The sequence below is a fragment of the Babylonia areolata genome, chromosome 29 (genome assembly GCF_041734735.1).
Source record: "Babylonia areolata isolate BAREFJ2019XMU chromosome 29, ASM4173473v1, whole genome shotgun sequence".
Taxonomy (NCBI): Eukaryota; Metazoa; Mollusca; class Gastropoda; order Neogastropoda; family Buccinidae; genus Babylonia; species Babylonia areolata.
The window spans coordinates 22,344,556-22,358,786 of NC_134904.1; the positions used below are offsets into that span (position 1 = coordinate 22,344,556).

The following is a 14,231-nucleotide window of genomic DNA, read 5'->3' on the forward strand; positions in this document are numbered from 1 at the left end:
CAGACGATGAGGGAGAAGTGAAGGTAGACCTGACAGACGATGAGGGAGAAGTGAAGGTAGACCTGACAGGCGATGAGGGAGAAGTGAAGGTAGACCTGACAGACGATGAGGGAGAAGTGAAGGTAGACCTGACAGACGATGAGGGAGAAGTGAAGGTAGACCTGACAGACGATGAGGGAGAAGTGAAGGTAGACCTGACAGGCGATGAGGGAGAAGTGAAGGTAGACCTGACAGACGATGAGGGAGAAGTGAAGGTAGACCTGACAGACGATGAGGGAGAAGTGAAGGTAGTCCTGACAGACGATGAGGGTCAGAGAGAAGTGAAGGTAGACCTGACAGACGATGAGGGTCAGAGAGAAGTGAAGGTAGACCTGACAGACGATGAGGGAGAAGTGAAGGCAGACCTGACAGACGATGAGGGAGAAGTGAAGGTAGACCTGACAGACGATGAGGGAGAAGTGAAGGTAGACCTGACAGACGATAGGGGAGAAGTGAAGGTAGACCTGACAGACGATGAGGGTCAGAGAGAAGTGAAGGTAGTCCTGACAGACGATGAGGGAGAAGTGAAGGTAGACCTGACAGACGAAGAGGGAGAAGTGAAGGTAGACCTGACAGACGATGATGGAGAAGTGAAGATAGACCTGACAGACGATGAGGGTCAGGGAGAAGTGAAGGTAGACCTGACAGACGATGAGGGAGAAGTGAAGGTAGACCTGACAGACGATGAGGGTCAGGGAGAAGTGAAGATAGACCTGACAGACGATGAGGGTCAGAGAGAAGTGAAGGTAGACCTGACAGACGATGAGGGTCAGAGAGAAGTGAAGGTAGACCTGACAGACGATGAGAGAGAAGTGAAGGTAGACCTGTCAGACGATGAGGGAGAAGTGAAGGTAGACCTGACAGACGATGAGGGAGAAGTGAAGGCAGACCTGACAGACGATGAGGGTCAGGGAGAAGTGAAGGTAGACCTGACAGACGATGAGGGAGAAGTGAAGGTAGACCTGACAGACGATGAGGGAGAAGTGAAGGTAGACCTGACAGACGATGAGGGTCAGGGAGAAGTGAAGGTAGACCTGACAGACGATGAGGGAGAAGTGAAGGTAGACTTGACAGACGATGAGGGTCAGGGAGAAGTGAAGGTAGACCTGACAGACGATGAGGGAGAAGTGAAGGTAGACCTGACAGACGATGAGGGAGAAGTGTAGGTAGACCTGACAGACGATGAGGGTCAGGGAGAAGTGAAGGTAGACCTGACAGACGATGAGGGAGAAGTGAAGGTAGACCTGACAGACGATGAGGGTCAGAGAGAAGTGAAGGTAGACCTGACAGACGATGAGGGAGAAGTGAAGGTAGACTTGACAGACGATGAGGGTCAGGGAGAAGTGAAGGTAGACCTGACAGACGATGAGGGTCAGAGAGAAGTGAAGGTAGACCTGACAGACGATGAGGGAGAAGTGAAGGTAGACCTGACAGGCGATGAGGGAGAAGTGAAGGTAGACCTGACAGACGATGAGGGTCAGAGAGAAGTGAAGGTAGACCTGAGAGACGATGAGGGTCAGAGAGAAGTGAAGGTAGACTTGACAGACGATGAGGGTCAGGGAGAAGTGAAGGTAGACCTGACAGACGATGAGGGAGAAGTGAAGGTAGACCTGACAGACGATGAGGGAGAAGTGTAGGTAGACGTGACAGACGATGAGGGTCAGGGAGAAGTGAAGGCAGACCTGACAGACGATGAGGGTCAGGGAGAAGTGAAGGTAGACCTGACAGACGATGAGGGAGAAGTGAAGGTAGACTTGACAGACGATGAGGGTCAGGGAGAAGTGAAGGTAGACCTGACAGACGATGAGGGTCAGAGAGAAGTGAAGGTAGACCTGACAGACAATGAGGGAGAAGTGAAGGTAGACCTGACAGACGATGAGGGAGAAGTGAAGGTAGACCTGACAGGCGATGAGGGAGAAGTGAAGGTAGACCTGACAGACGATGAGGGTCAGAGAGAAGTGAAGGTAGACCTGACAGACGATGAGGGAGAAGTGAAGGTAGACCTGACAGACGATGAGGGTCAGAGAGAAGTGAAGGTAGACCTGACAGACGATGAGGGAGAAGTGAAGGTAGACCTGACAGACGATGAGGGTCAGGGAGAAGTGAAGGTAGACCTGACAGACGATGAGGGAGAAGTGAAGGTAGACCTGACAGACGATGAGGGAGAAGTGAAGGTAGTCCTGACAGACGATGAGGGTCAGAGAGAAGTGAAGGTAGACCTGACAGACGATGAGGGTCAGAGAGAAGTGAAGGTAGACCTGACAGACGATGAGGGAGAAGTGAAGGCAGACCTGACAGACGATGAGGGAGAAGTGAAGGTAGACCTGACAGACGATGAGGGAGAAGTGAAGGTAGACCTGACAGACGATGAGGGAGAAGTGAAGGCAGACCTGACAGACGATGAGGGAGAAGTGAAGGTAGACCTGACAGACGATGAGGGTCAGAGAGAAGTGAAGGTAGTCCTGACAGACGATGAGGGAGAAGTGAAGGTAGACCTGACAGACGAAGAGGGAGAAGTGAAGGTAGACCTGACAGACGATGAGGGAGAAGTGAAGGTAGACCTGACAGACGATGAGGGTCAGAGAGAAGTGAAGGTAGTCCTGACAGACGATGAGGGAGAAGTGAAGGTAGACCTGACAGACGAAGAGGGAGAAGTGAAGGTAGACCTGACAGACGATGAGGGAAAAGTGAAGGCAGACCTGACAGACGATGAGGGAGAAGTGAAGGTAGACCTGACAGACGATGAGGGAGAAGTGAAGGTAGTCCTGACAGACGATGAGGGAGAAGTGAAGGTAGTCCTGACAGACGATGAGGGAGAAGTGAAGGTAGACCTGACAGACGATGAGGGAGAAGTGAAGGTAGACCTGACAGACGATGAGGGTCAGAGAGAAGTGAAGGTAGACCTGACAGACGATGAGGGAGAAGTGAAGGTAGACCTGACAGACGAAGAGGGAGAAGTGAAGGTAGACCTGACAGACGATGAGGGAGAAGTGAAGATAGACCTGACAGACGATGAGGGTCAGGGAGAAGTGAAGGTAGACCTGACAGACGATGAGGGAGAAGTGAAGGTAGACCTGACAGACGATGAGGGTCAGGGAGAAGTGAAGATAGACCTGACAGACGATGAGGGTCAGAGAGAAGTGAAGGTAGACCTGACAGACGATGAGGGTCAGAGAGAAGTGAAGGTAGACCTGATAGACGATGAGAGAGAAGTGAAGGTAGACCTGACAGACGATGAGGGAGAAGTGAAGGTAGACCTGACAGACGATGAGGGAGAAGTGAAGGCAGACCTGACAGACGATGAGGGTCAGGGAGAAGTGAAGGTAGACCTGACAGACGATGAGGGAGAAGTGAAGGTAGACCTGACAGACGATGAGGGAGAAGTGAAGGTAGACCTGACAGACGATGAGGGTCAGGGAGAAGTGAAGGTAGACCTGACAGACGATGAGGGAGAAGTGAAGGTAGACTTGACAGACGATGAGGGTCAGGGAGAAGTGAAGGTAGACCTGACAGACGATGAGGGAGAAGTGAAGGCAGACCTGACAGACGATGAGGGAGAAGTGTAGGTAGACCTGACAGACGATGAGGGTCAGGGAGAAGTGAAGGTAGACCTGACAGACGATGAGGGAGAAGTGAAGGTAGACTTGACAGACGATGAGGGTCAGGGAGAAGTGAAGGCAGACCTGACAGACGATGAGGGTCAGGGAGAAGTGAAGGTAGACCTGACAGACGATGAGGGAGAAGTGAAGGTAGACTTGACAGACGATGAGGGTCAGGGAGAAGTGAAGGTAGACCTGACAGACGATGCGGGTCAGAGAGAAGTGAAGGTAGACCTGACAGACGATGAGGGAGAAGTGAAGGTAGACCTGACAGACGATGAGGGAGAAGTGAAGGTAGACCTGACAGACGATGAGGGTCAGAGAGAAGTGAAGGTAGACCTGACAGACGATGAGGGAGAAGTGAAGGTAGACCTGACAGACGATGAGGGTCAGAGAGAAGTGAAGGTAGACCTGACAGACGATGAGGGTCAGAGAGAAGTGAAGGCAGACCTGACAGACGATGAGGGTCAGAGAGAAGTGAAGGTAGACCTGACAGACGATGAGGGTCAGAGAGAAGTGAAGGTAGACCTGACAGACGATGAGGGTCAGGGAGAAGTGAAGGCAGACCTGACAGACGATGAGGGAGAAGTGAAGGTAGACCTGACAGGCGATGAGGGAGAAGTGAAGGTAGACCTGACAGACGATGATGGAGAAGTGAAGGTAGACCTGACAGACGATGAGGGAGAAGTGAAGGTAGTCCTGACAGACGATGAGGGTCAGAGAGAAGTGAAGGTAGACCTGACAGACGATGAGGGTCAGAGAGAAGTGAAGGTAGACCTGACAGACGATGAGGGAGAAGTGAAGGCAGACCTGACAGACGATGAGGGAGAAGTGAAGGTAGACCTGACAGACGATGAGGGAGAAGTGAAGGTAGACCTGACAGACGATAGGGGAGAAGTGAAGGTAGACCTGACAGACGATGAGGGTCAGAGAGAAGTGAAGGTAGTCCTGACAGACGATGAGGGAGAAGTGAAGGTAGACCTGACAGACGAAGAGGGAGAAGTGAAGGTAGACCTGACAGACGATGAGGGAGAAGTGAAGATAGACCTGACAGACGATGAGGGTCAGGGAGAAGTGAAGGTAGACCTGACAGACGATGAGGGAGAAGTGAAGGTAGACCTGACAGACGATGAGGGTCAGGGAGAAGTGAAGATAGACCTGACAGACGATGAGGGTCAGAGAGAAGTGAAGGTAGACCTGACAGACGATGAGGGTCAGAGAGAAGTGAAGGTAGACCTGACAGACGATGAGGGAGAAGTGAAGGAAGACCTGACAGACGATGAGGGAGAAGTGAAGGCAGACCTGACAGACGATGAGGGTCAGGGAGAAGTGAAGGTAGACCTGACAGACGATGAGGGAGAAGTGAAGGTAGACCTGACAGACGATGAGGGAGAAGTGAAGGTAGACCTGACAGACGATGAGGGTCAGGGAGAAGTGAAGGTAGACCTGACAGACGATGAGGGAGAAGTGAAGGTAGACTTGACAGACGATGAGGGTCAGGGAGAAGTGAAGGTAGACCTGACAGACGATGAGGGAGAAGTGAAGGTAGACCTGACAGACGATGAGGGAGAAGTGTAGGTAGACCTGACAGACGATGAGGGTCAGGGAGAAGTGAAGGTAGACCTGACAGACGATGAGGGAGAAGTGAAGGTAGACTTGACAGACGATGAGGGTCAGGGAGAAGTGAAGGCAGACCTGACAGACGATGAGGGTCAGGGAGAAGTGAAGGTAGACCTGACAGACGATGAGGGAGAAGTGAAGGTAGACTTGACAGACGATGAGGGTCAGGGAGAAGTGAAGGTAGACCTGACAGACGATGAGGGTCAGAGAGAAGTGAAGGTAGACCTGACAGACGATGAGGGAGAAGTGAAGGTAGACCTGACAGGCGATGAGGGAGAAGTGAAGGTAGACCTGACAGACGATGAGGGTCAGAGAGAAGTGAAGGTAGACCTGACAGACGATGAGGGAGAAGTGAAGGTAGACCTGACAGACGATGAGGGTCAGAGAGAAGTGAAGGTAGACCTGACAGACGATGAGGGTCAGAGAGAAGTGAAGGCAGACCTGACAGACGATGAGGGTCAGAGAGAAGTGAAGGTAGACCTGACAGACGATGAGGGTCAGAGAGAAGTGAAGGTAGACCTGACAGACGATGAGGGTCAGGGAGAAGTGAAGGCAGACCTGACAGACGATGAGGGAGAAGTGAAGGTAGACCTGACAGGCGATGAGGGAGAAGTGAAGGTAGACCTGACAGACGATGAGGGAGAAGTGAAGGTAGACCTGACAGACGATGAGGGAGAAGTGAAGGTAGTCCTGACAGACGATGAGGGTCAGAGAGAAGTGAAGGTAGACCTGACAGACGATGAGGGTCAGAGAGAAGTGAAGGTAGACCTGACAGACGATGAGGGAGAAGTGAAGGCAGACCTGACAGACGATGAGGGAGAAGTGAAGGTAGACCTGACAGACGATGAGGGAGAAGTGAAGGTAGACCTGACAGACGATGAGGGAGAAGTGAAGGTAGACCTGACAGACGATGAGGGTCAGAGAGAAGTGAAGGTAGTCCTGACAGACGATGAGGGAGAAGTGAAGGTAGACCTGACAGACGAAGAGGGAGAAGTGAAGGTAGACCTGACAGACGATGAGGGAGAAGTGAAGATAGACCTGACAGACGATGAGGGTCAGGGAGAAGTGAAGGTAGACCTGACAGACGATGAGGGAGAAGTGAAGGTAGACCTGACAGACGATGAGGGTCAGGGAGAAGTGAAGATAGACCTGACAGACGATGAGGGTCAGAGAGAAGTGAAGGTAGACCTGACAGACGATGAGGGTCAGAGAGAAGTGAAGGTAGACCTGACAGACTATGAGAGAGAAGTGAAGGTAGACCTGACAGACGATGAGGGAGAAGTGAAGGTAGACCTGACAGACGATGAGGGAGAAGTGAAGGCAGACCTGACAGACGATGAGGGTCAGGGAGAAGTGAAGGTAGACCTGACAGACGATGAGGGAGAAGTGAAGGTAGACCTGACAGACGATGAGGGTCAGGGAGAAGTGAAGGTAGACCTGACAGACGATGAGGGAGAAGTGAAGGTAGACTTGACAGACGATGAGGGTCAGGGAGAAGTGAAGGTAGACCTGACAGACGATGAGGGAGAAGTGAAGGTAGACCTGACAGACGATGAGGGAGAAGTGTAGGTAGACCTGACAGACGATGAGGGTCAGGGAGAAGTGAAGGTAGACCTGACAGACGATGAGGGAGAAGTGAAGGTAGACTTGACAGACGATGAGGGTCAGGGAGAAGTGAAGGCAGACCTGACAGACGATGAGGGTCAGGGAGAAGTGAAGGTAGACCTGACAGACGATGAGGGAGAAGTGAAGGTAGACTTGACAGACGATGAGGGTCAGGGAGAAGTGAAGGTAGACCTGACAGACGATGAGGGTCAGAGAGAAGTGAAGGTAGACCTGACAGACGATGAGGGAGAAGTGAAGGTAGACCTGACAGACGATGAGGGAGAAGTGAAGGTAGACCTGACAGGCGATGAGGGAGAAGTGAAGGTAGACCTGACAGACGATGAGGGTCAGAGAGAAGTGAAGGTAGACCTGACAGACGATGAGGGAGAAGTGAAGGTAGACCTGACAGACGATGAGGGTCAGAGAGAAGTGAAGGCAGACCTGACAGACGATGAGGGTCAGAGAGAAGTGAAGGTAGACCTGACAGACGATGAGGGTCAGAGAGAAGTGAAGGTAGACCTGACAGACGATGAGGGTCAGGGAGAAGTGAAGGCAGACCTGACAGACGATGAGGGAGAAGTGAAGGTAGTCCTGACAGACGATGAGGGTCAGAGAGAAGTGAAGGTAGACCTGACAGACGATGAGGGAGAAGTGAAGGTAGTCCTGACAGACGATGAGGGAGAAGTGAAGGTAGTCCTGACAGACGATGAGGGAGAAGTGTAGTCCTGACAGACGATGAGGGTCAGGGAGAAGTGAAGGTAGACCTGACAGACGATGAGGGTCAGAGAGAAGTGAAGGTAGACGTCAGAGAGAAGTGAAGGTAGTCCTGACAGACGATGAGGGAGAAGTGAAGGTAGACCTGACAGACGAAGAGGGAGAAGTGAAGGTAGACCTGACAGACGATGAGGGAGAAGTGAAGGTAGACTTGACAGACGATGAGGGTCAGGGAGAAGTGAAGGCAGACCTGACAGACGATGAGGGTCAGGGAGAAGTGAAGGTAGACCTGACAGACGATGAGGGAGAAGTGAAGGTAGACTTGACAGACGATGAGGGTCAGGGAGAAGTGAAGGTAGACCTGACAGACGATGAGGGTCAGAGAGAAGTGAAGGTAGACCTGACAGACGATGAGGGAGAAGTGAAGGTAGACCTGACAGGCGATGAGGGAGAAGTGAAGGTAGACCTGACAGACGATGAGGGTCAGAGAGAAGTGAAGGTAGACCTGACAGACGATGAGGGAGAAGTGAAGGTAGACCTGACAGACGATGAGGGTCAGAGAGAAGTGAAGGTAGACCTGACAGACGATGAGGGTCAGAGAGAAGTGAAGGCAGACCTGACAGACGATGAGGGTCAGAGAGAAGTGAAGGTAGACCTGACAGACGATGAGGGTCAGAGAGAAGTGAAGGTAGACCTGACAGACGATGAGGGTCAGGGAGAAGTGAAGGCAGACCTGACAGACGATGAGGGAGAAGTGAAGGTAGACCTGACAGGCGATGAGGGAGAAGTGAAGGTAGACCTGACAGACGATGAGGGAGAAGTGAAGGTAGACCTGACAGACGATGAGGGAGAAGTGAAGGTAGTCCTGACAGACGATGAGGGTCAGAGAGAAGTGAAGGTAGACCTGACAGACGATGAGGGTCAGAGAGAGGTCAGAGAGAAGTGAAGGTAGTCCTGACAGACGATGAGGGAGAAGTGAAGGTAGACCTGACAGACGAAGAGGGAGAAGTGAAGGTAGACCTGACAGACGATGAGGGAGAAGTGAAGATAGACCTGACAGACGATGAGGGTCAGGGAGAAGTGAAGGTAGACCTGACAGACGATGAGGGAGAAGTGAAGGTAGACCTGACAGACGATGAGGGTCAGGGAGAAGTGAAGATAGACCTGACAGACGATGAGGGTCAGAGAGAAGTGAAGGTAGACCTGACAGACGATGAGGGTCAGAGAGAAGTGAAGGTAGACCTGACAGACTATGAGAGAGAAGTGAAGGTAGACCTGACAGACGATGAGGGAGAAGTGAAGGTAGACCTGACAGACGATGAGGGAGAAGTGAAGGCAGACCTGACAGACGATGAGGGTCAGGGAGAAGTGAAGGTAGACCTGACAGACGATGAGGGAGAAGTGAAGGTAGACCTGACAGACGATGAGGGTCAGGGAGAAGTGAAGGTAGACCTGACAGACGATGAGGGAGAAGTGAAGGTAGACTTGACAGACGATGAGGGTCAGGGAGAAGTGAAGGTAGACCTGACAGACGATGAGGGAGAAGTGAAGGTAGACCTGACAGACGATGAGGGAGAAGTGTAGGTAGACCTGACAGACGATGAGGGTCAGGGAGAAGTGAAGGTAGACCTGACAGACGATGAGGGAGAAGTGAAGGTAGACTTGACAGACGATGAGGGTCAGGGAGAAGTGAAGGCAGACCTGACAGACGATGAGGGTCAGGGAGAAGTGAAGGTAGACCTGACAGACGATGAGGGAGAAGTGAAGGTAGACTTGACAGACGATGAGGGTCAGGGAGAAGTGAAGGTAGACCTGACAGACGATGAGGGTCAGAGAGAAGTGAAGGTAGACCTGACAGACGATGAGGGAGAAGTGAAGGTAGACCTGACAGACGATGAGGGAGAAGTGAAGGTAGACCTGACAGGCGATGAGGGAGAAGTGAAGGTAGACCTGACAGACGATGAGGGTCAGAGAGAAATGAAGGTAGACCTGACAGACGATGAGGGAGAAGTGAAGGTAGACCTGACAGACGATGAGGGTCAGAGAGAAGTGAAGGCAGACCTGACAGACGATGAGGGTCAGAGAGAAGTGAAGGTAGACCTGACAGACGATGAGGGTCAGAGAGAAGTGAAGGTAGACCTGACAGACGATGAGGGTCAGGGAGAAGTGAAGGCAGACCTGACAGACGATGAGGGAGAAGTGAAGGTAGTCCTGACAGACGATGAGGGTCAGAGAGAAGTGAAGGTAGACCTGACAGACGATGAGGGAGAAGTGAAGGTAGTCCTGACAGACGATGAGGGAGAAGTGAAGGTAGTCCTGACAGACGATGAGGGAGAAGTGAAGGTAGTCCTGACAGACGATGAGGGTCAGGGAGAAGTGAAGGTAGACCTGACAGACGATGAGGGTCAGAGAGAAGTGAAGGTAGACCTGACAGACGATGAGGGTCAGAGAGAAGTGAAGGTAGACCTGACAGACGATGAGGGTCAGAGAGAAGTGAAGGTAGTCCTGACAGACGATGAGGGTCAGAGAGAAGTGAAGGCAGACTTGACAGACGATGAGGGAGAAGTGAAGGTAGACCTGACAGACGATGAGGGTCAGGGAGAAGTGAAGGTAGACCTGACAGACGATGAGGGAGAAGTGAAGGTAGACCTGACAGACGATGAGGGAGAAGTGAAGGTAGACCTGACAGACGATGAGGGTCAGAGAGAAGTGAAGGTAGACCTGACAGACGATGAGGGTCAGAGAGAAGTGAAGGTAGACCTGACAGACGATGAGGGAGAAGTGAAGGTAGTCCTGACAGACGATGAGGGTCAGAGAGAAGTGAAGGTAGACCTGACAGACGATGAGGGTCAGAGAGAAGTGAAGGTAGACCTGACAGACGATGAGGGAGAAGTGAAGGTAGTCCTGACAGACGATGAGGGAGAAGTGAAGGTAGTCCTGACAGACGATGAGGGTCAGAGAGAAGTGAAGGTAGACCTGACAGACGATGAGGGTCAGAGAGAAGTGAAGGTAGACCTGACAGACGATGAGGGAGAAGTGAAGGCAGACCTGACAGACGATGAGGGAGAAGTGAAGGTATACCTGACAGACGATGAGGGGCAGCGAGAAGAGGAGGTAGGCAGTCATCATGACCAGACAGTTCCTGGAGGCGTGGCTGAGGCTGCCCCGCTCTCTCCGCACACACTGCTTCTTCAGCGCTGATCTGAAACACGGCAACGTGCAGCATCAATGCTTCCACTGTTTTCAGACTGATGTGAAACGCTGATCAAAGACTGTTCAAGCCAAACTATTTTTGTCCTGCCTTATTATCACTTCATTTTATTTCAACAGGCCAGCTGAAATGCTACAGTGGGGCACTTTGGACTATGATCATGTTCTGATTAAATTCGGTCACTATACTTGCAATATTAAAACCACTTCAAACTTCCTTTGAAATGACTTTTTTATGGCTGTTTGTGGCGGGTGACGGAGCTGAGGGGTGGGGTGGTTTCAGACACTTCTCGTGATCATTATTATGCTTTTGTTTTTCTGATATGGTTTTCTTTAAAACAATACAATCTTCATGTTTAGGTGCGAAAAAATAAATAGCGTATAGTGCCAGTATACAGGTAGCAATATATTAACGAAGTAGTGTACAAGTAATAATGTACTAGTGTTAGTGATGAGTGTCCCAAGGTACACTGCCAGAAATATTCTGGGCATGTTCCAGTTTGAACTTACGATGGTATTTTGCTCGTGAACACTTTCATAGGTAAAATTGTATCTGTAATTTGTGACCACAGGACAAATATGCATCACAATGAAATGATCACCAGACAATCAGCAGTTGGTAGATGTGTGGTGGAAAGGTCACGTGCGTGCATACGTGTGTGCATGTGTATGTGTATGTGTGCAGGTGTGTACCTGTGTGCGTGTACCTGTGTGCGTGTATGAGCGTGCGATTCGTGTCCATGCGTTGTCCGTCCCAACATGGAACTCATCAAAGACCCATTCAGGTCGCGGTTTGTTGTCACACTAACAATGCCGTTTGTTTCCAAGCTACCATTGACACCGACCCCTCAATCTGCCCGACACTTCTGTATCTGTCTGTTCCATGACCTCTCCCCCTCGCTACATACGCCCCACCCCGACCCTGTAACTCATTAATGAGCATCACGTGCAGGCCTACCGACGACACATGGCTGTTCCGGCGACAAGCGGTTTCTATTCACAGAAAACAACCTACGTCGTCAATCGATTTACCCACAGTGCTGTTCTGCTTTCCGTCACTGACATCTTTCTGTAACAGTTACCCCCTCTAACTCTTCACCCCCACCCCACCCCTACCCCCGCCCTCCTGTTCTCACTGATGTATATGTCACATGATGCAGTGACTGTCAACCTTGTGTCGTCTGCTTTATTTCAGTGCCCTAAGAATCGATGGGTGCGTTTTCTAATTGTAGTGATTTGTCCCCGGCCTTGAAGGTCCCGTTTGTCTTTTGAAACAAGCCAGACAGATTCCATCAACTGCGCAAATGTATTCCGATCGTCTGTCAGTGTATCGAGTTAACCTTTTTTCTGTCTGACGGCAGTACAGACAACATATAATGGATTGTATAACTAACATTTCCCGTCCATGAATGCTCCCAGCTCTGAGCTCTGATGCTCAATTTCAACATAATTTCTGCGAAACGGAGTGACTTTCATCAAGTAATGACAACAGTTGACATAATCACTTTAAAGCTACACAAACGGATATGCAGACATGTCACGGCACATCAGTAATAAACAATCAAACCAAACCGTGTTGGTATGGCCGTGATGAGAAGGAAGGCAGTTACAGCGCTGAACAGTGAACTGCACATTGTTGACAAGCACATTGTTTTTAGAAAGAAAAAAAAACAAAACAACAAAAGGAAGCGCTCACACACACACACACACACACACACACACACACTGAACAGTGAATTGCACATTGTTTTGTTCTGACAAACACATTGTTTTTAGAAAGAAGAAAAAGGAAGCGCTCTCTCTCTCTCTCTCTCTCTCTCTCTCTCTCTCTCAGACACGCAGCCACACACACACACACACACACCCAATACACACCAGTATACACACACGCACTCTCTCTCTTTCTCTCTCTGTGTCTCTTGGGAGCTACTTTAGTTATCATTCCTCCAAATTAAACATGTGCATGGAAATCTTTTTCAATGCTGAGGTTTTACTCCCCGTCTTGTCAACTTTTGTGAGGCATCAGTTTCCAGATTGCCCTTTCCAGTTGTGTGTGGTGTTATGTCTGTCACAAGACTCACCACGGAATCGTAGACAACACTTCTCTTGAAGGCCTGTCTTGTAGCGTCTTGCGAAAAAAGCTCACCTTAATCGGTCAGAGAATGAATGTTCAGTGTCTGTCTCCACAATGGTGATGTAGCTGACCCAGGGTCCTTCTTTCTCTTCCTCCGCATACAGTGAACCCTCAATGCTCCGAGAACAGGGGTGGACACACGGGCAACCACAAAACCATGGACGTAAAATCGACGACAGACGGAATGCGGGACTGTGCTGAGGGCGTGAGCCCAGCTGACAGCTGTCAGTGTATCGGGACCAGTGATAGTGGGACCCGGGAGAGGGAAGGGAGCGGAGAAAGACGTTGAGCCTTCACCTGTACCTGCTGGTTCACTACCTGCCACTTCTGTCCTCACATCTAACAGTGGTGCTCTCACCTGTACCTGCTGGTTCACTACCTTCCACTTCTGTCCTCACATCTAACAGTGGTGCTCTCACCTGTACCTGCTGGTTCACTACCTGCCACTTCTGTCCTCACATCTGTCTAACAGTGGTGCTCTCACCTGTACCTGCTGGTTCACTACCTTCCACTTCTGTCCTCACATCTAACAGTGGTGCTCTCACCTGTACCTGCTGGTTCACTACCTTCCACTTCTGTCCTCACATCTAACAGTGGTGCTCTCACCTGTACCTGCTGGTTCACTACCTGCCACTTCTGTCCTCACATCTGTCTAACAGTGGTGCTCTCACCTGTACCGGTTTTATCCTCATTCGGGTTTAACGTCGACACTGACCTCAGGTGACACTGCCGACGCCGATACCCATCCCTGGAAAGTGTGAGAAAGCGAGCTGTCCAACACTGCACAGACCAGACGACAACACGCCAAGATGGGCTGCCAAAATGACTTTTTTTTCTTCTTTTTTTTTTTTTTTTTAAAGTTTCATGCTGTGTGCCTGTGATTCGAACTCACACTGACCGCGATCTCGGCCCTCCACCAACAGACCTGACGGGGGAACACCGCTGGGCATCCCGAACCCACCTCCTGGTGCAGCGGTGGCCGAGTGGTCACGTGTCCGACAAGGTAGCAAGCGTCCACGGGTTCGCGTCCCGCGTGCAGCATGAATTTTGCGCACGCAATGAAAGACTAACGAGGCTAGGAGAGTAAAGGCAAAATAAACGGTAAAGAGTGTAAGAGTTTTCATTTCGCACACGTAAATTTCTGCAGAGTGAAACCAATGTGACAGGAAAAAACAAACCCAAACCATACATGAGTGGTACTGCACGATGAAAACATGATCTGCTCGGGGAGACAGAGTAGTCCGAATTTCAGACAGAGAATTGTGTTGTGACGACAAACAGCACAGCACGACAGCAGAACAGTACCGGGT

General features: G+C 50.7%; 1 protein-coding gene across 1 annotated transcript in view; it reads right to left on the reverse strand.

Moving 5' to 3' along the window:
- The window catches only part of LOC143274615 (uncharacterized), a 31,444-nt gene that overhangs the window by 6,254 nt on the left and 10,959 nt on the right, over nucleotides 1-14,231 (reverse strand). The window contains exon 10 of the mRNA XM_076578484.1: nucleotides 10,659-10,779. Coding sequence (XP_076434599.1) covers nucleotides 10,659-10,779 — 121 coding nt within the window. The remainder of the gene's footprint in view (nucleotides 1-10,658; nucleotides 10,780-14,231) is intronic.